Below are 22,231 nucleotides of genomic sequence, written 5' to 3' on the forward strand. Positions count from 1 at the left end.
GCATTAGAATTGGAGTGTGTAGTAAAAAGGACAAGAGACCCAGACATGGAGCTGCATTGTGAGGCTCAAAGCAGCACGGACACCAGCTGAGGAGGATGGAGGAAGAGAAAGAAAAGACCTCTCCTTTTGTCCTCCTGCTTCCAGCTGTTGCACTTCAGCCGGATCAATAATAATCCAGCCAATGAGAACGAACTGGAGGGAGGTGAAGGTGAAAGAGAAATGTTACAGGGTTTAAAAAGGTCAGGATCAAGCAATTAAGGGCACAAGCTCATGCAGCGACCAGCAGCTAGGTGCTTCTCTTTGTTTGTCCACCTTTTTTTTTATCATTTCCCTATTGTTAAAGAACTTCATGCAATGTTCAAGTAGATCGATGAAATAGTTTTTAAGGTTGTTGTCAATAATGTCTCCTGTTATATAAAAGATATAGCAGCTGGCCCAGATAACATTGGGAGCCACCCGCTCACCTGTTGTGCAGAGCAACGAGGTCCCATTTTTAATTACATCTCTATGTTGTTAATCAGCCAGCAGAAGGTTCCAAAATTATGGAAACAGTTTATTCCAGTTGCCAAGAACAACCACAAAATCCTGAATGACTAAAGGCCAGTTGCTCTGACCTCCTTGGTCATGAAGTCCTTTGAGAAACTGATAAAACAGGAACTTCTGGACAAAACTCAACACCTTCTTGATCTGTTTCAGTTTGGCTACAGGGCTGGGCGGGGCGCTACTGTCACCTTGCTTGACCTTTTATTCAAACACCTGGAGGGCAATAAAACTCATGCCAAGCTGTTATTTATTGATTTTTCATCAGCTTTCACCACCATTGAACCCCACCTGTTGGGGTATAAACTCTCTAACTACTTTAGTGTTGACTCTAGTTTGGCTGGTTGGATCCTTGACTTCCTGTCCACACAGGAGGGTGAATGAGTGCGCGTCAGGGGAGCTCATCTACGGGTTCACTCCAGGGCCGTGTCCTCTCACCTCTCCTTCATATTCTGTATACAGATGACTGTTGGGGCCAGTTTGAGAACCAATAAATCCTGAAGTTTGCAGATGACTCAGTTATATTCATTCTCCTTCATGATGATGAATGAGGTCATGGCCCTTCAGATAGCACACGGAAGTGGGCCAATTCAGGCAATGACGCAGCACTGCTGGCCTTCTTCTGGCCCGGACAAAATGGATGTGAGCCTGAAATGTCCCACATGTAAAATAGCAAACATGGCCCAAACATCCCAAATTAAATGTGGGCCTTTTTTGGTAAAGATGCAGTGCTCTCGCTGGATGTGTGCTGGTACTGGTTTATCTGGTTTGTTCTTGGTTGACATACAGCATTGCTATGCCTTGCTTGTAGCCCAGATCTGGTGCCATCATTCCACGCAGTATGTGGGCCGGATGAAAGTGCTGAAAGTGTTTAGTTGGGGCCGGCTCTTGGCCACAGTAATTTTGCTATCTGGGCTGTGGTTGATTATTTTTTTAAATTGGTGCAAAAACTTTCCCTCTGCTGTTGGTATGACAGTCTAAATATATCAAACTGAAGAATGCAATAGCTAAAATAATGAATACAAGCAGCAAAATTACGGGTGTCCAGTAGAGTAGCCTGTCTGTTAACAGCCAGGTGGTGCAAATTACATCCTGTCTGACTGCACCCATCCTCTTCATCAGGAATTTCAATCCAGACCCTCCGGCACCCACTTCAGATTCCTTCTCAGTCAAGACAAACAGATACAAACATCCCAACAGCCATCACCCTCCTCAACTCAGGGAAAAGGAGATAGCTTACCCATCATGAGTATGAAGGCCTACTTGTAGGATGATGTTAATGTTGATTTATGATTATGTTGTTGCCGCTGATTCACTGATGTATTTTGATTGTCATGCTATGCTGGTCATACTTTATGTAGGGGGATGACAGGATAGTACAAAACCAGTTGCCCTTTAGGGACAAATAAAGTTGAACTTTAACTTTAACAAGCTACTTTTTTGTTTTAAAGGTGACATGTCGTACTTTTTGTGGTTTTCTGTCATTTATATTCTGTTATGATGTTGGATGTTAAACTTGAGGTGAACATATGTAGAAATTCTCCCTGCAAGTCAAAATTCAGGGCTTCAATCCGCTCTGAAGGATTCATTTGCAACATTTTTTTGTACCTTGCCAACAAGCTGATGTCGGCTCGTCATATATGCCCATTAATGGCCGTCCATTCTGTAGCTTTGGTTGCTAAGGTTGTTGCTAAGGTTTTCCCATGTGTTGTTTGCGTTGTCCACTCGCATATTTCAGCTCAAACATGTACTGATGTATTTCAGAAGGTGACATTTCAAGAAAAGAATGAGAAAAAACAGTGAAATCCTACAACTATAGAGCTGGGAAGTGTATATCCCCATTCTGTATTCTCATTTCACATATTTCTTTAAACAATCTCGTCAGTATTAATAAACATAGAAACTCAGGACTCTCCCGGTTAATGTAACGATCCTATAGATTTATATTATGACCACCGTTTTTTAATTATTTCAGATTTATTTCTTAGAAATCAGGTTTTGTCTGCGATTTTGATGGATGACTAAGAATACCCATGAGCCTCGGCCGCCATTTCTATAGAGAAGAAACCATGGACATGAATCAGAGCACAATGAATTCAAAACACTTTGTTGCTGAAGTTGTAAACAGCCATAGTTGCTGATTTCACTCAAAAGTGAACCAGAAATTAGAAGTAAACTGATTCACTCTGTAGGTTGTAAAATCAGTTTTCTCAATACAGTAATCTTAAGCTTCTGCTCGCCATTATTGGCACACCAAAACAAATTTTAAGCTTGATGATTGGCTCTTTCTTGCTGAAATACACACTGGGAGTAGTTAACTACTACCTCAACATTTTTATGTACACACTCTTGTACTTTTTACTTAAGAACCAGGTATTTTCTAATGCAGTTGTACATCTTACTGTGCTGTTCTGACTGGGAGAGTTTCATGCTGATCCAAGTCATAGAAGGGATCAAACTGTGAGTCACTAATGTTATCAATAGGACAAATAGATGAGATTTTTACTTACAGAACCAAGGGGTGCTTGAAACAACTCTTCCCACTTTGCAGCAGTTTCTGTCATGGTTTGTTGACGTCGCTGAGTTTCCTGAAGCTAACCAATCAGAACAGAGTGGGGCCTTAAAGAGACAGGAGCTAAAACGGCTTGTTTCAGACAGAGGCTGAACTGAGGGGCTGCATAAAGAGCCAGTATAAGATAAATAAGGAGTTTTTTTTAACTGTAAATCATGCAAAGATATTCTAGTAGAGCCCAGAATATATAAACACAGACCTGAAAATGTGCATGTTATATCCCCTTTAAGGTTTATGTTATTTTCTCCTTTGCAGTGTCCGTGTGTGTGTGCAGTCATACACAGCAACATACAATCTATAAATCAGTTTTTGTGCAATCCAACCTGTTGACAAGTGTGATTACAGGCAAAAGGAGATAGAGAGATTGGTTGGTGATGAGAGAAAGAGTGAAAGGACCAGATAGTCAGGTCTCATTCTTCAGTTTTCCCTCCCCCTCACTGCCTCTTTTTCTCCTCCTTCTGTCGTTCTACTTTCCCCCTTTACTCACTCGTTTTTTTGCCATTCGACTGCTGCCTGAAAACAGTTGGTTTCCCTCCTGTTAGCAGGGGGGATGTGGAAGAGAAAGCTGCAGATCAGCAGGACTAGAGCCTCACGCAGGAACAGCACGGCTTTGTAAGTCCACCCAACCGCAATATGGTGTTTTTTTTTTTTTTTAATTTAGACTAAAGTCTGTTTGTGTCAGGATACAGTCAGAGGGGATGTGTTGTCTGTGCTGATCAGCAAGTGAGGTAAGACAGACTTGATTGGTTCGGTGTTTGTTCTCAGTCAGAAAGGACAGGACTGTTGTATGTTTGAGGTTTCATGATCTGAGCGTGTTTATTTTGTTGATTCATTTGTAAAAACATCCATGAATAAGATGTTGTTTTCCGGATTATAGTGGATTTTTGATCATATCAGTCATTGCACTCAGTAGCATGTAGGCAGTTTTGATTTTTGGCCTCCAATTATGTTTTATTTCATTAAGATTTTGTTTGTTTTATAATATAAAAGTGTTGCAGTCCTGCTTTGCCCAACTGAGACAGCTAAGAAAGATCAGGTCATTTCTTTCCTCTGCAGACTTAGAAAAGGTCATCTGTGCTTTTATCTCCTCCAGACTTGACTATTGCAATACACTTTAATCTTGTATAAGTAGGTGAAACATCCAAAGACTGCAGTTTATACAAAATGCTGCTGCCAGCGACCACATTATACCAATCCTTGCTGCCCGTCACTGCTTACCTGTGAGTTTTAGAATTGATTTTAAGATTTTGCTGCTTGTTTTTAAAGCTTTGAATGATCAGGCTCCTGCTTATATCTGTGATCTGCTAACTCCTTATTAACCTGATGGCTGCTTGAGATCTCCAGCAGGTCATACTGATGGTTGAGCCCCTCAGCTGTGAATCACCTGCCTGGAGATCTCAGGCAGGTAAACTCAGTATCTTCTTTTAAATCTCTTCTTAAGACTCGCTTTTATCGTATGGCTTTTTCTTAACTTAAGTTATAACTAGTGGCTTCACCAATGGTTGATAAATCATAAAATAATGCTTTATAGATCAGTTATAAGCCATTAATAGGAAAAATATTTGGGTTGTGACATTGTAAAAATTCCTTAGGAATGTTAAATGTTAGTAAGTCAATATTAAAGGGTTTTCAGGTTTCTTATGATTAATAAAGATGAATAAAACCATTGAAAATGTGGTAACCCTTTACTACTTATGGAGACATTCTGTATATTTCCCAAAACAGTCCTAGAAAGTTTCCTACAAATAATTTTGTACTTCTTATGGGGAAATTATATGATTTTTTTTCTTTTTAAACACATTTTTAACCACAGTAAATATTGATTTATTATCAATTCATGATTGGAAACTTTGTTATTCATAGACGTTGAATTTCATGTTTGACTGTAGACACATGTTCAGGTGAGATATCACACCAGCCACTAATTAAGTGGAATCAGTTGATTATTAATATTATTATTATTGGTTATTTCCAAATTACAGAGCTTTTTTGGGGAATTTGACTCACAAATTATTAGGAATTTACAACCAATTTACAACAATGATTAATAAAATGTTAATAAATGATCACAATCATTGGAGGGATTTTCCTAATGAGTTAAAATGGCTTATAACTGGTTTATAAAGCGTTAGTAAATGATTTATTAACAATTAATAAAGCCATTAGTTACAACTTTTAAACCCTTTATAAAGGGAGCTGTATTAGAAATTGGTAACTTTATTATTATCTTTTTATTTTACTGAGCTGTTCTGACTTTACGAGCAGTTGGTCACTCAGAGTTTCAACATAATAAACTTGACAACAGTCCACTTTACTCTAGATTTAGAGCCGCTGTAAAACTTCTTCTACCTGTTTTACTGGAGGTTTGTACCTCCAGGGCCAAAGATATTCACGTCAGGTGACTCGAACTTATATGTCTATCAGTTCTATTATTTATGGCAGCAGAGAGTAACGTCATAACTTATAAAAAATCAATGCTTTTTTTCTGCAGAGAGAATCAAAAACTGAAATATACTGCAGGTCTAAGAGCATGACTTCCAAACAGGCTCCTGTGCTTATTGTCAGAGCAAACAGGACAGGGTATAAATCATTGACCGATACTGTTTCTAGACCACATATTTTTGAAATCAGTGTTTAAAAAATGGTGCGTCACAGGTTTCAGGGGAATTCCTGCGACTGCAGCTGAACAGGCTCGTATGAAACCAGACCTCCCGCAGGTACTTTAACTGAAGATAACATTGCAATAAAAAGAATCTTAATGCTAAGAGGCTTTTAGGAAAGAGAGGCCAGATTGCAGCCGGCTGTATAATCAGTGTCTATAGAGCTGAATCAGAGCAGACAGAGAATCGCTTCAGTGTGTCTGAGAGAGAAACCTCGAGAAACCTCAGCTGTAGCTTCATGTTGGTTTTTGCTCGTCTGCTTGTGTTCACAGGTACTGCACTGAACGTGTGCAGTGTTAATTGTTTAACCTGCTGTACCTTTGGCAGCTGAATAGTTCTTTACTGTGAAAGAAGAAGCTGAGAGCTGGGTTTTCATCTGCTGAGCTTGAAGGAAATGTAAGAAGGGACCAAAGTAGCGAATTAATCAGGCAGTGGTGGAAAAATCAATGGAGTTCCATCTTTGATATTCTAATTTTGTTTCCCCATATTGCAATTATACTACTTCTACTTCCGTTTAATACTACATCAGTTTCATGTCTGTCCAGGGAGAGGTTGCTCTTCTTGAGGTTTATACTGTTTTTAACCCATAAAGGTGTTACAGAGCGATAAAGAGTTTTTCCTTTTCTGAATCGAGGATGTTGAATGTTGCCAGACTGTAAAGCGGTGGACCAGAATTTTAATAATGGCTGAAAACATTTCTCTTACTCACTATTGTTATTACACTATTTCCAACTCCATGTAAAACCTACAAGTACAGCTGAATAACTGTCTTTATTGGGATTGATGAATAGGGAAGTGTAGGAAATCCTTCACACAATTTTTGACAACATTGAATTAATTATATATGTATGTTCTGTATATTTGGACATTTAGTTGATACTTTCAGCCAGATTTACTGTATGAGTCATATACTGTTGTTAATTATTATTAATGAAAAAACACTTAAGTGACCCTGTAATGTGTCAAATATACCATCTAATGAAATATAACAGTATAATGAGGTCCTAAAGCACAGTTTATGCCTCCAGAGTAGCTTAAAACATGTTCATTATTATACAGCACAGTATAAGTAAACAACAGTATATGACTCATACAGTAAATCTGGCTGAAGGTATCTACTAAATATACAGTATTTACATATATAATTAAATAAATGTTGTCAAAAATTGCGTTATTTTATGTGTGTTGGCAAAAATCCAAAATTAAACTGCTGTTCCAGTATTTTATTAGAAGTGCTGTAAATAATTGTTGTAAATAATGTAATTTCTCTCTCAGACATTGAGACTCTTTTAAATTTTTAATCCAATTTCTTGTAAATTTGTTCCTTTTTTAATCTGATAAAGCAAATGGCAGTAAAGTCTCTACCTACTGCTCTGAATCTAACAGACTGATGTTAATCTTAATTGATATATTTGTTTGATATATACTCTCCCAGTGATGTATTCAGCATATTTTCTCTGAGAAGCAGAAGAGTGTTGATCTCAGCTTCTGGTCTGAATAGGTTGTTGTTGTTTTTTAATCCTTTTTCTGTACAAGTGGACTTTTGTAGCTTGATGTTCTGCACCAAGTTACATTACAGCGTTGCTGTAATGTTCTTCAAAGGCCATCGACACTCCAGGCAACATTTTCCTCCAGAGTGCATCTCGTACTTTACGATTAACCTTCAGTTCCTTGTAGCCTCGCCTGTTGTAATATCCACATTGATCCAGGTCCAGCTGTCAGTCTCCATCTGTGGCCATGTGAAGGCAGTGATGGAGGCGATCGACGTTGCTTTAACACCTCACGCTCTGTATCCCTGCCTGAAGGTCTCGATGTGACTCATAATCAATATTTATGTTGTGTTTTTTTTTTCAAAAATGGCCTGCAGGAACTGAAAATTGAACAGCTGTAACAAAAACAGCTCTGTAAATGCTGGATTGTACATGATATTATTACACTACACTCATTCATCATTGGTTCCAGTATAAAGCTACAGATATATATTCTATATTTTTTTGATTGTCAACAAATCCCTCGAAGTGACACAAACCAACAATGAATATATCTTCTTACAAGTGTTATGTGCGTATCCGAAGTCTGATATATCTTCTTCCTTTGTGCCGTAGACCTTCGTTGTTGTCCAAAAACTGTCAAACACACGTCAGTGAGTCACACCGCTGCTCTGGGTGACATGTTCCTTCATTACCATGAACAAACACACCGTCCTGCTGCTGGAAATACACCAAAAAACACCAAATGTGTATTAATCCGCCGCTGAAAATAGTCCCCAACAAATGCACCTTTTCTTCCTGTTTGAGTAACGTTTGTTAAAAAGTACGATGCGCAGCTGTTTTAGGAAATTACTGAGCCTTTTTTAAAAATTAAACCATATATTTGTGACCTTGATGCTGAGAGTCACAGACAGAGCCGGGAGAGACAAAGACCAACACACTGTTGGTTTTGTTCATTTCATGGGATTTATTTACAGTGAGAAAAATATAAAATAATACCAGCCTTATACAGTAATATGATTTTTAGAAATGCTAGCAGCCAGACTGAAATATCTCAACAACTATTTTATGGTTTACCATGAAATTTTGGTTCAGACATTCATGTTTCCCCTCAGGATGAATTGTAACTTTTCAATATATTGTTTTTTTGACTAAATACCTGCAAAACTAATGACATTCACATCAGCCTCAGCTGTACTTTTTGTTTAGTGCTAATTAGCAATTGTTAGCATACTAGCATGGTAAGCTAAACCGGTGACCATGATGTTGTCGTTTAGCTCGAAGCGCTGCTGCGTCTGAGTTCATCCCCACAGAGCAGCCAGCGTGTCTGTAAACTCTTTGTCTTGTTGAACATCTAATTGTTTTATTACATTATGTGGAAATTAATTAACAAGCTTTCTCGTATTTTCATCCAGTGTAGAGTGACATTGTATCATACTTAAGCTAGTAATTACATTATCTGGCAGTTATTCTATTATCAGTTGGTATGCTGTATGTCACGGCTCTGCTTCATTTTCTACATTATAAGATAAAATCATTTTGGATTTAAACTTCACTGTCTTTGATTTGAGGCCAGTAGAGACTGTATAGTGTTTACTATCCAGCTCTGATTCATTTAATTGACTAAAACGTTTATCTTTACTTTATCTTTAAATAGTTTTTTGGCTCAAGTGATGTAAGAATTTCTTGACTCATAAAGGAATCTTTCATTTCATCACAAAAATTAAAAATCATCATTTTTGGAGATGCTCTTGTCACTGTTACTGTAAAGAAGAGACTGATTTCTACATTCATGTGTTCAGGCAGCATTTTCTGTCAGATTTACAACCTGAGAACTTGTAGTTGTGCGTTTCCTCTGTATCAGTCCTGTGAAACATTCCTGTTAGACCATTAGCTCCAGGCTGCATCTGAAATATTAATATTAATGTGCACAGAAATGAAATTCAGCAAATGATGTCATTACATTGATTGAGGAGTATGTTGCTCAGTTCCCACAGTAACAAGTTATGTAATTTAACATTTCCCCACTGAACCCTAACAGCCTCTTTTTTCTTTATTTCTCAACAGGGCTGAAAAAACAGAAGTTTTAAGTGAAGATCTATTACAGGTACTAATGAATCTTTTTTTTTTGAGTGTGTTTGTGTGCATGCCGTCCCTCAGTATCTTAGTCTCAGAATCATAAAATTACTTTTTCAAATGGCTTTCTGAACTGCCTTCAGGCCAAGTTAATAGGTGCTGTAATTGAACCTCTTTTGCGAGACAAAAGGCTGAACGTCCCCACTGATTGACTCGGGGCAGCGATGTAATTGATCTGATTAATGACGCCCTCAGTGGCAGCGACACCAGTTCCACGGAGTGGAACATTTAATAATGAAGTGAGAAGCATTAAGTTGGACAGGTAATGGTCCTGTATACAGCTGAGTAGACCATATTTTGCAGTATTTTTAGAGACAAGCAGCTCTGACAGAAAGCTGCAGCATCTGTATTTTTTTAATCAGATTTTGTTCATGCTTGAGGCTTTAAGTGCCTCATATGCATGTCTGTAACTGCCAGCCAGGTCCTCCTGAAACTAACGTTATCTGTGGATGAGTGGGAATGTGTTGTCAGTTACACAATATACAGTATGAGTGTGTATTCCACTTCTCACCGAAGCTTGTCCACTGTTTTTTTCTTTCTTTCTTTCTGTGTATGTCAGGTGGAGAAACGTCTGGAGCTGGTCAAGCAGGTTTCCCACAGCACACACAAGAAGTTGACCGCCTGTCTGCAGGGCCAGCAGGGCGTGGATGTGGACAAGAAGTCTGTCAGGTCACCCTCGGTGAGAAGCAACCCAGACTCAGGCCTACGATCCATCTGAAAACACAGCTGCTGTTTGCTCTTTGGGTCTATTTCATTGATTTCATCTCTGTCTCATTCCCACAGATAACTGACCACATGTAGATAGTCTGACCTGATTTGAAGCATTTTCAGTGATTCAAATTTTCTGTTTGTCTTAAAACAACAGTCAAGTTCCCAAATGAACATTGAAACAGTTTTTACTCGCTGTAATCATTCCTCCTGTTACTGACCAACGGAAGATCCTGTTAGAACATATGGGAGACAAAATCTGTTGTCCTCGTTTTGAACAAAAATGTATTTAAAAGTTTATCTGAAGATAATATGAGGCTTCAGCCATCTGAGTTAGTCAAATAAAGTGGATTTCTGCCACAGTTAAAATCTTTTTTAGTAAAAACTCCCTCATTGTGTCCCGATGGACAGTGTTTTCCTGTTCAGCTGCAGTGGAAGGATCGTAATAAAAAGAAGGAATTTGTTACTAAAACAACAGTAACTTTGAAAGATAATGGAGATAATAGAATATTTCTGCCGGCAGGATCATGATAAGAGACTCTGCACACCTGTTGGATTTTTCTTTCTTCTAAAAAAATTATAAATGTAACGTAAGACACAATGCATTTTCCACCCAAAGCCATCAGTTTGCACAGCTCACTGAAACTACACGCGGAGCTGATCACTAAAGTATTGATCACAGAGTCATGAAAAACGTACACAGTAACTAAGTGAGCTGTCTGACCTTAAAACAAGCGTTTCTTCCTGTTTAAAATCATCCGCCGCCTTCTAGAGTTCTGACTAGATCTCTGAAGCTAACAGCTGTATGCTGTATGTATAATATAAAGTATGTATACGATATATATGGCTGGAGCTTTAACAGTGCAAAAATATCAGTAAGTAGCTGTACGTCGCTGAGGTTTGCAGAGAAGCTGATGCACACAAATCGCTCAAATATCAACTATTCATTGTGCAGCAGTGTAGCTCAAACAAGCTGGTCAGGTGATCCAACTTCCTGTCAGGAGGTGGGTTTGAAACAGAAAAGTAACAAATATGTTCACACTCACATTAAAGCACATTAAAGAAACCATGCAGTAACATAAACATGACTATTACAGTAACCTCCTACATGAATAAACTCACAGCTCACACGGTGATTAAAACCATGCTGGGAAAGAAGCTGTGGTGAGAACAATAGAAGAAGAAGATTGGTTAGTTAAATAACTGATGAATAAATAAATAGATATGAAACTTAATTATAACTCTTATCTCCTGAATCATAGCAAACATTTAACAAGTTGATGATTTGCGATCCTGCACTGAAATCAAATGTTCTGTGTATTTATGTGTGTTACAGTTTGTGTGTGATTCATTTCATTTGTTTATCACAGTTTTCAGTGTTGAGTGACACATTCAGGAGCCGTCGCGGCTGATTCATCGATTGTTTGTGTGTTTGTGCTCGTTCCTGTTTAGAAAAAGCTTCCTCTCACAACACTAGCACAATGTATGGTGGAGGGGGCGGCGGTGCTCGGCGACGAGTCTCTACTAGGGTGAGCGCACACACACACACACACACACACACACACACACACACACACACAGTAATCTATATAATCATTGATTACCTGTAGCACTGGCAGTGTTTTCTTTCCAAAAGTGCTGACATGGAAAGGAATGTTTGTATCACCTAGAGCTGATTTTCCATTCATGTCCAGAGATACAGTCAGATGAGGACAAACCTTATCCTCCACTGTAAGATGTAAACATCTTCTATTTTACTTCTAGTATTCTTTACTTTTTTTTTGTACCTTTTATTTAATCAGGAACGCCTTAATAAGATTATAGATCCCTTCCAGATATGTTTTAAGACATAAAAATACTCTGCTTGGAATAATAATTGGTGTCTGAGATGACTTTTCCACAAAAAAACGTTCAGCTAACTTGATAAAAGTTCATAAAAATACATCTAATCCTTCTCCCTCATTGGAAAATCCAGAATCTATTATTATGCAAACATTTTTAGTTTCAGAATTACAACTACTGGACACAAGATGTCTCCTACTGCACTGTAGTCCATTCTCATTTCAAGTTTCCACATCACACTTGTGTAAGTTGTATACTGGACCACGATTAGCTCCAAACTAGCTGTGATGTCACAAAACACGCTCATAAACTCAGATTTTAGTTGAGTTCAGAGAAACTTTCCACCTTCAGCAGATGAACGTGAGAACAAACTCTGCACGTACATCATTCTGCTAAATGAAGCTCAAACATCCGACTGAAGGAACGAGAAGAAAAACATATTTTTTTTATCTGAGGAGAGCTTTAAAAATTTATTTCTCAAGAGCTCAATGTTGACGTCTGAATGACAGAAAAAACAGTCAATGGAATAATATTGTCATTATTGACTCCTTTGCCACTGCGATATCTTCTGCAGATAAAATCATCTGAGTGTTTTTCTTTTGGTTTCAGGTTACTGAAATTGAAAAATACAGGAAATGAAGCATTTTACAATAAAACCTGTCAGTTGTCAAGCTATATTGATGCTACTGCCTTCCTCCTGTAGTGAGTTTCAGTGTATTGCATCATCTCGCTGTATTGACTCATACAGTATATGCATCATATTTAGTTTATTTACTACAGGGCTTTGTGCATAAATATCAGAAAAGAAGTGTAGAAACACCCCTGGAGAACTGCGGCTGCCTCAGAGACCTACATTTCACATCGTGACGCATTCTCTTCTGTGTGTTCACTCGTGTTGTTCGGTCCCGTTGTCTGTTGCAGGAAGATGCTGAAGCTCTGCGGCGAGACGCAGGACAGACTTGCTCAGGAGCTCATCTTGTTCGAAGTCACCATCGAGAGAGACGTCATCGAGCCTCTGTACGACCTTGCGGAGGTACGTAAACAACGCTGTGTGAAGCCCTGTGTAATTAATGGACTCCAGTGAAGTTAATAGCAACAACAAATTATAATGCTTGATTAGAAAAAGGCACCAAACTGCACTCCTAGTGATTTAATTTATTAGATTGGAAGTTGTTAAGGATAATTACATGCAGAAAATGTTTTCAAGTAGCCACTGACTGCTCAAAAATGAGGATATTGAAGAAATAAGGGGATAGAAATTGCCAAAAATTGATTTAAATAAGGAATCTAGATTCTCACAGGGCTACTTCTACATGTGTTTAGTATGGGATAAACATGGGACTCATTCTGATTAGTCTGTTAATTAGCCGGTAAACTAATCTTCATGAGACCAGGTAATTAGTACAGTTTTGCTACAACAGGTGCAAAGCCTTCGACAATACAGAGTCTGTTTCTCGCCCTCTTTCACACCAACAGACAACAGACTGAAGTTAAACTCTGTCTTCTCAGGTGGAAATCCCAAATATCCAGAAACAAAGGAAACATTTAGCAAAACTGGTCCTGGACATGGACTCTGCGCGCACACGGTAAGTGTGTTACTGCATGTGTGTATGTGTGTGTGTGTTTGTGAGAAACAGAAATCCCATCCCCTGTGAATGGACTGGTCCTGAAGCTTCCCACTGAATGTTAATGGGATTCGATTGCACGCAGGGAGGTTTTAACCATGTCTGCCTGGATAAAGTGTGAAAACCTCACCTACAGCCAGATGTTTCCTTTTGCTTTATATGTCATGTCATCCTAAGTGCTGATATTATTAAAGAATAGGTAAATAGTTTCCTATATGGCAGCAAATCTTTGTTGGTAAGTTAATGTTTACATATTTAGAGGACATTTTTTAAAAAGTTTGCCATGTATTCTGTAAATTTAGCAGCACACTCAATGCTAAAGAGCAAAAAGGAAAAAAAGAATCAAATATGAAGAGAAAAAATACAATTATTCAATAACAAAGACAAATTTATGGTCACTCGACCTTCATCGGGGCAAAGTTTTGACAAAAGGGAAAGACAGAGCGCATAAATAAAATAGAGAATACTGTGTTTTTTCATCCAAGTACAAAATGGAAATGTTAATAAGAAATGTGGTTCCCAAGGTCAAAATACAAAATAAACTCCACAGATAAAAACATTTTACAAACACTGAGGATAAATCAAAACAGATAGCGTAGAATACTATTCATGCTGTTTGCTTTAATTCATAGGTCATATCATGCTCTGTGCTGATATTCATTGTTCATTTATTCATCAACTAACGTGTCATACATGTACTTCAGACATTTATCAGCACACTTAGCAATGCTGAGGTGCAAAAAGGCCAAAAGAATCAAGTATGTAGAGAAAAATGCAAGTATTTAATAATAAAGACAAAACTTTTGGTCTTTGGTCAAAGGTTTTGTCAAAAGGGAAACTCAGAGTTCATAAATGAAACTGAGCATCCCAAAGTTTTTTCATGCAAGTTCAAGCGGGAAATTCAAACAGAATTGTAGTTCAAACTGTCCAAATACAAAAGTATGACAGTGTACTGCTGCCACTATGACGAAACTACTAGTATGACTGTTGCCATCTTGGGTTTTTGGAGCCAGAAGTGACCATATTTGTACGAGAGGGTTGAGCTGACCCTGGCTGCTAGCTGCTAGCTGCTAGCTCGGTTAGCATGGTGCATTTACAGTCTATGGTTAATTGTGATAATGCTAATGCTAATTTTCACTAGCAAAAAACAGGCTTAAAACCATTAAAACAAAATGTACCTACCGGAAAAACTGAACATCCAACTCATTAGAGGGTCTTTTAGTTCAACCAAACACTGAACAAGTGAACTGAACTTTTTAGGTGACCAAAATGTTACAATTAACTTTCATGAACTGAAAACACACTGAAATAACGACAGCTAAGGCTACGGCTCTGTGAATCTGGGGTTACGCCATGGTTAAATTACGTAATCAATGTTGTCGCTATGGTAGCTACATGTCAATCACATGGTTGCCACGCCCTAGAGCATACCCTGCTCTGTTGGCTATTGGCTATATGCTGTATTGAAGAAGACTTGAAACTAGCGATTGAGACCATAAACTCATTAGTAAAGTGGTTACTGAGGTGATAAATCAAGTGAGAAGTAGGGTCATTTTCTCATAGACTTACATATACAAACAGTGAGGATAAATCCAGACAGAAAGCAATCAGAAAAGTAATTGAAATATTTATTAGAAGCAATAAGAGGGGAGGAAATATTAAATAAACCAAAAGTTCTCTTTAAAAAAGTCTTTTTTCCCCCGTTAGTAAAATGTACATGCTTAATAAAGTATATGTATTATTTATATCAGGAATAGACCTTTATCAGTAGAAAGGTTTGGTTGGAAGTACACAGCAGTGCTCCTCAGTATAAGCTTTCACACTGAGCACATCATGCTGTTAGACTCAATCTTCACAGCCTCCCAGGGTTCAAATACCACAGACCACCAAGCGATTCAATCTCAGTTACATTGTATGAATCATGAACAATTTATGCTAAAGAGAGATTTTCATTTTGCTCAAGATTTTGTGCAGCATTTCTAACATTATGAAGGTTTGCTCACTGTAGAGCTGCACCCAAAGGTTGATTATAGGTTTGACATTACCGCTTATGGCTTCAGATTCTTCCATGACGTCGGGCTTCTTGCAAGAAACAGATTAACGGTCAAACTATCATCAAATGTGTTGCACCAGAGGCAGAGATATTCAGATTTTAAGTGCCTAGAACGGGTCAAATACTGGATCCTACACTTCCCATAATGCAACTCAACATAGTCTTTTCATTAGACCCTCCCTGCCTTGAAAACGTCTCCCTCTTTCACTTACATTTACATTACATTTAGTCATTCGGAAGATGCTTTTGTTCAAAGCAACTTACAAGTGAGGCAAGACAAGTAGCAAGTAGCAAGTGACTGGAAGAAGACAAATACATCCCCAGTTTGTTTAGATTTGTTTGCACACAGAGGCTTTTATGCTCAACGTGTCCTCTGTTGCAGTATTCTCCAAAACGCTACTCAATGCTGAGGAAAACTTCTTGTTTTTATGACTTAAGAACACAACAAAGCGACACAAGAAGAGATTGTTGCTTCTCTTTCCATGAATTTCCATGACCTGTGGTTTCGCAACTAAGGGTCATACAGATGTTTGCGCAGGTGTACCTGTTCAGCCGGTCTACCTTTGTACTTGGTACTGTGTACCATCTGGAAATGAAAAGCCCCGAGCACACAGTAGGCGCTTAATCCCAAAAATTGGAAAGGTGCACGACCACGCATCGTGACAACTTGCAGAGCTTACGTGCTCCACACAAGAGGGGCGATGACGTCACTTTTGGCACATGCACCTTTACTGCATGAAGCATAAACAAGGCTTCATGCAGGCTTCCTGTTAATATTTGCAGTCTAAACCGAGTCCAAGCCGATGTTTTCACAGCCTGAGCGATAATCTTGCTGACTGGTAAACTGATCTTGTTGGGTAAAATTGGTGAACTTCCCCATAAATTATATCATGATTGTAGCTCAAACTTACACAGATTTTTAGATGTACAAAGAATGAATATACATTCAAAACAAGTGAAAAATACCTGTAATTAAAGGTGAAAGAAGGTGTAGCTCAAAAGCAGCTGAACTTTCTGCATTTTTGACTTTGAGACTCATTCTCTTGTGTTTTTATTAATCCATTCCAAGCAACCACAGAAATCAATGCTGAATAAAAATGTTATTCTTAAAATGCAGACTTTAGGACCATCGTTTCTCTCACCTTATTTGCTGTCATTTCAGTGTCATTATGAGCAGTGACACGGAGAAATACGATTTTCCTCACTGCAGTCAGTCCAGTTAGTTGGTTCGTTTTTTTTTTGTTTTTTTTTCTAGTGACCCAAATCTGAGACAGTTTTCCCATCATCCCGCTGTGTGCTGAGCTCCTCTGGCAGCGTTACATATTATCTCCACTCAGGCCGCTCAGACAGAAAGTCTGACAGGCAGAGCGAGAGAGAAGAGGAGAGTTTGATAGAGAGAATTAAAAGAGAAAATAGCTTAAGTTGAATGAATGAGGGTATAATGATAGTCCAGAGTTGGAATTTGTCAGTCAAAGACTTAAGTGATCCACCACCTTTTATAAAAACAGTTTGTTTTGTTTGTCGTTTTGTTTGAGTCGCTGTCAGATTTCGTTTTGTTTTGATGATTTTCTCTCTGAGGAACAAAAATCTGGAGCTGCTGAAAGCAAATAAAAATGTCAAACCTTCTGTTGGTTCGTCAGTTTTATTTTTTTCATCATTTAAAAGTCTCAAATCTACATAAAATAAAATATATATTGCATATATTAATTCTGAAAAACGTATTTACTATTTCCAGGTTTTATCAGTCTACCAAGTCTTCAGGATTGTCCAGTAACCTGCAGCCAACGGGAGCCAAGGCCGACCACCTCAGGGAAGAGATGGAGGAGGCAGCCAACCGCATGGAGATCTGTCGAGTCAGTAATCACTTCTGTTTGCAATAAATAAACAGTTTATGTCCATAATACTGCACATTCAGCGTATTTTCTTTATCATTCAGTCATTCAAGATTTAGGGTATCCAAACTGCTGCTATTACTACTCACTCACTATCATGTTACTTATTTTTGATTAACCCGCAGAGAATGATCAGGTCAGAGGATTTAGCATCTTTCAGCTCATTGTTTTAGTTTTACAGCCCTAAACTTTACTATTCTGGCTCACTCACACTGCTCTCGTAGTGTCATTTCCAGCCATAGCAGGCGGCTTTTCTTGGACATAAAGCTTTGATAAACCCACTGTACACTACCTGCTCAGCACCAAACAACATAGTGGAGTATTTAGCAGCTAAAGAGCCAGATAGAAAGTTCAGAAAAGGATCCCATATTTTATAAAATGTAAAATAATATAATATAAATAGAGGATGGTGCAGCGTTAGTGGAGGTGTGCACTCTCTGGCTGCTTTCTAGTACTATATTCTACACTTTTACTATTTATAGACATTTTTCTCAGGAGACGTTTTGAATTATCATAGCAGGAAACTCACAGGTGCAACTAATAACAACCACAAAGGCTTTGCTACATAAAGAGCCAGCATGCACAATAAAGGACCCAGGAGCTTACAGCCATCATCTGTTTTATTAATTACACCTGTGCTTCCTACCTACCTTATAAAAGGATGTATTAAACTCTTTCATCTTTTCTCGTTGCTCATATATGTTGTTGTTTTTCCCTCCAGGATCAATTATCAGCAGACATGTACAGTTTTGTGGCCAAAGAAATTGACTATGCAAGCTACTTCCAGACAGTAAGTACAACATCTCTGCAGACTGTGACATGAGCGAAGAGAAACAAAAATAGTCTGCAGGTCCATCAGAGACTCTCTGGTCTCATTTTCTCTCTCTCTGTCTCTGCGCCCAGTTGATAGAAGTCCAGGCAGAGTATCACAGGAAGTCGTTAGAGCTGCTTCAGAGTATTCTGCCCCAGATCAAAGCTCATCAGGGTGAGTTTGAGACGACACACACACACACACAAACACACACTGTCCCCTCTCCAACCCCTCGCTGTGCTGCTGCAGTTCACATCACAACAACAATATGTCCATGTTAGTTTGTACACATATACGATCGCCTGTAAATAATTTGGGGTTCTGCTTTCGGAAGTTAGATGATTGAATTACAGCTACAACACAGTGGTCACTAAAAACAAACTGACACAAAGTGTTGAGTCAGAATGGAGCTGCAGCAGTGGTCTATTATGTTTTCAACGTCTTGTATTATTTTTTATCATTTGATACTTTTAACAAACAGATATATTGTTTTTTTCTTTTGGTTGTTTGCTGTATCTGTGTGTTGTGTTTGTGTTTTCACCCTCTACTGCAAATCAAATTTCCTCTCGAGGGACAATACAGATCTGAACTGGACTGAAATCTGGCTGTTACAAGTGAAAGTTGTAATTCTTGACTCATTAGCACAAAATCCTTGTACGTACTATTAAAAACTGGGAGAAATTAGCCAGTTTCCTCTTCAGCTAACATGTTTTTTTGTTGTTGTTGGAAGCATGTTTAATATTTTTCTAAAGCCTTAAATAATTGTGACTTAATAAGCAACAATAAAAGTGAAGTAACCAGCAGACAGCAGTGTAACGGACAGCCGGGTCACGTCAGCGCTCTCTGCCATCTGAGCTGACGATGGTTGAACTTTTTCAATTTGCTGCTGCAATTACAAAAACCACACTGACAGTAAAACAATACAGCAGCTAATTATACTTGCATGAGTACACCGAGTTATACACCTCTTCATTATCACCAGCAGTGAACAAAAAATACATTAAAAAAATTGTCTTGGAGCAACAAGTTTGAATATCTGATGTGGAAAAAACAATGTTTATGATATTAGTTACCGGGACTTGCTGTATTAATTAATCATGTAATATTACTAACCATTAAAGCTTTATTTAGCTGCTGTACATAATGATATTAGAGTAGGTGGATAAGAGACATCCAGCTCTGAATCGCCACACACATCTCTGATTTGTTCAGTATTCAAACAGATCTGCTGTTGTTGTCATTGACGACTGTTTCCAGTAGGTAAAGAAACAATCAACCAATTACAAATTCGTAATTTTAAGAATTAGGACATCATCTTCCTCATAGCAAGCTACGACCATGAAATAAAACTACCACATAAATGTTGACGAGCATGGATGAGATCTGTGCAGTTTGTTGTAAATTGACTTACAGAAACTCTTAAATCTGCATAATTCTTTGATGTTTGTGACAAATGATAATTGCTCCCAGCAACAACCACTGCAGCTTCCCTGATGACTGAAAATGATGCTGCAGGTACAGATATGTCACTCACTACCGACTGATTGGGGAAAAACAAGACAAAACACCCCCTCTTCCCATCAAGAAATCTGCTATGATGAACACGATGTCAAGCTGAATGAGTTAATTGAAATAAAACGTTAATTAAGTGTAATTATCAGGCTGGATGATGCAGATTCAAAACACAAACACCAACATCACCAAGTGGAAGATGCAGCTCGATGTCTGGAACTTACTTATATTCAACTGTCGTCAGATTGTGACTCTCTTTTTATTTAATTCTGATTGTTCTGTGAAGATTTGTGGCATCACCTTTTTCCCCACAGAGCACCGCTCCCTTTAAACGAGCGACAACAGCACAAACAAAAAACACAAATCTTTCAGCAGATAATAATGTGTCTGTCACCCATAGTGAGAAGCTGATTAATGAAATGTTTTTCAGGGCCTTTAAGGTCACCCAGAAAATAGATTTCCTATTTGTTTTGGTAACTTTCAGTGTTAGTTTTAAGTGGAAGGTAGCAGCATCCTCAAAGTAGAGCTGCTTCTGCATGTTGTGTGTGTGTGTAACACTGTGTGTGTGTTTGTGTTTGACAGAGTCCTGGGTGGAGAAACCATGCTACGGGAAACCATTAGAGGAGCACTTAGCGCTCAGCGGGAGGGATATTGCCTTTCCCATCGAGGCCTGTGTCACCATGCTGCTGGAGTGTGGCATGCAGGAGGAGGTCAGACTCCACCGCACACATACTGCATCTGTCCCGACTGCTTTTAAATGACACCAACAGACTCAGTAAACAAATTACTGAAAAGAAATGATATCTAATAAGGCCCAGGCAGCAGTTTGGTTTCCTCAAAGCAGTTTGCTTAAGGCTCGAAACAAATAATCCTCGGCTGTTTAATTAATGTGCGATGGTAATAAATGTCCTAATTTTGTGTTATCAGTCCTGCGAGCTGTGCAGCTTTAATTGCTCAGCGTGTTGCGATTGTTTAACGGAGAAATACTGAGAGCGCAGTGAATGTTTCTATCAACAAATCATTATGAGATTAAAGGAAAAAGACAAATATATCATTATACATTTCCATTTTAATTAATATATTTGTTGCACATTATGGATAATATTTTGCGGTATTGTGCAGAATAGTGCAGAGAAAGTTTTAACATCTAAGGCTGCGTTCACTCTAAATCCGGCAAAGTGGGAAAAACGTCAGTCCTCCACTTCATTTAAATGGGGGCAGTGTGTTTAGGCTGTGGGAGTGAGGACCGCATGGGGTGCAGGGAAAAAACCACAGTGGCCGTGCAGGAAGAAGTTAAACTAGAATCAATTCTGCAGAGGCCAATCATGAAAGCCGGTGATCAGACCAACGGAAAGAAGAACCTGGTTTACCATGTACTCTGCCATGAGGGAGGACAAAGACATTACTAGGAAGAGGGGTGGACATTTTTCTTAGTTTGATAACTTTAAAAGTAAAGTTTGCTGTTGACTTCATGACTCATTGTAAAAAAAGACGAGAGAGAGAGAGCAGCGGTGGATGAGCGAACTAGGGAGTGAATGAAGAGAGGGAGCGGTGGTAGTGAAAACAAAGCAGTGACTCAGAAAAATAAGACATTATTTTCTGATTGTCTCACGGTGATTACATTCTGAACCATAAATAAACATGACTACACCTCCACACAACCCTGTGGGAAGGTGTCACATTGCCAGATATGGTGTGAATGCAGCGTGAAGCTGACAATCCAGTTAATTCATGGTGGTGCAGAACTCAGAGGTCCCATCCTATTTAACATGTTTGGCAGCTGAAAGATATTGATTTAAGGAAACACAAATTGATCCTTTTGGTGCCAGAACTGCTGCTGTTCATTCATTAGCAGTCGAGTTCAATGTCTCATAGGTTTTGTGAATGTGATATGTATCAATGAGGACGTAGGTTGAGGTTCAATCGAGTTTTTACTTTGTTCTTCAACCAAAAAATCAAACAAACTGAAACTAAGTCAGTGCTCTTTATATGTACATGAAACTGATTCGGCAGATGCTTTTGTCCAAAGCAACTTACATTTTTTTCCTCGCCTCATAAGCACACATTGGGTCAGTTTTGCTCAAAGACTGCTGGGAATCAAACCTCCAACCCTATAATTATTGGGCACAGCTGCAACCACCCTGTTGCATGCATTATGTAGGCTATACAGTACATTTAATGGTTCTGGTAATTAACATTAAGATATTGTGATGAAACTGGCTCGTTAGACTACGTGTTCTAACTGTTAGTCTAAGTAAAGAACTAGAAATGCAGTGTTTAATTGATATTTTTGCCCAACATTTTGGAATATACATAAATATACTATAATAAAGATGTATATATTTTTTTAAATAAATAATCGTATCAAATTAAATTAACTTAAAAAGGGA

At 38.4% G+C, this 22,231-nt stretch overlaps 2 protein-coding genes across 8 annotated transcripts in view; one reads left to right on the top strand and one right to left on the bottom strand.

Moving 5' to 3' along the window:
* LOC137172686 (rho GTPase-activating protein 44-like) overlaps positions 1–22,231 on the top strand; it is a 109,159-nt gene that overhangs the window by 55,635 nt on the left and 31,293 nt on the right. For 3 of the 5 annotated variants that reach the window (XM_067577256.1, XM_067577255.1, XM_067577254.1), the window contains exons 2-10: positions 9,330–9,369; positions 9,958–10,077; positions 11,559–11,635; positions 12,870–12,981; positions 13,458–13,534; positions 17,362–17,479; positions 18,240–18,308; positions 18,422–18,503; positions 20,424–20,551. In XM_067577256.1, coding sequence (XP_067433357.1) covers positions 9,330–9,369; positions 9,958–10,077; positions 11,559–11,635; positions 12,870–12,981; positions 13,458–13,534; positions 17,362–17,479; positions 18,240–18,308; positions 18,422–18,503; positions 20,424–20,551 — 823 coding nt within the window. Of the gene's footprint in view, positions 1–2,201; positions 3,725–9,329; positions 9,370–9,957; positions 10,078–11,558; positions 11,636–12,869; positions 12,982–13,457; positions 13,535–17,361; positions 17,480–18,239; positions 18,309–18,421; positions 18,504–20,423; positions 20,552–22,231 lie in introns of those variants that run through there. The other 2 variants (XM_067577253.1, XM_067577252.1) reach the window with 2 other exon arrangements.
* tex47 (testis expressed 47) overlaps positions 20,903–22,231 on the bottom strand; it is a 39,589-nt gene continuing 38,260 nt past the window's right edge. For 2 of the 3 annotated variants that reach the window (XR_010925020.1, XR_010925019.1), the window contains one exon: positions 20,904–21,219. The gene's annotated coding sequence lies outside the window, so the exon portion shown is untranslated. Of the gene's footprint in view, positions 21,220–22,231 lie in introns of all 3 variants that reach the window. The other variant, XR_010925021.1, reaches the window with a different exon arrangement.

Source organism: Thunnus thynnus, chromosome 20 (genome assembly GCF_963924715.1).
Source record: "Thunnus thynnus chromosome 20, fThuThy2.1, whole genome shotgun sequence".
In the NCBI taxonomy this organism is placed as follows: Eukaryota; Metazoa; Chordata; class Actinopteri; order Scombriformes; family Scombridae; genus Thunnus; species Thunnus thynnus.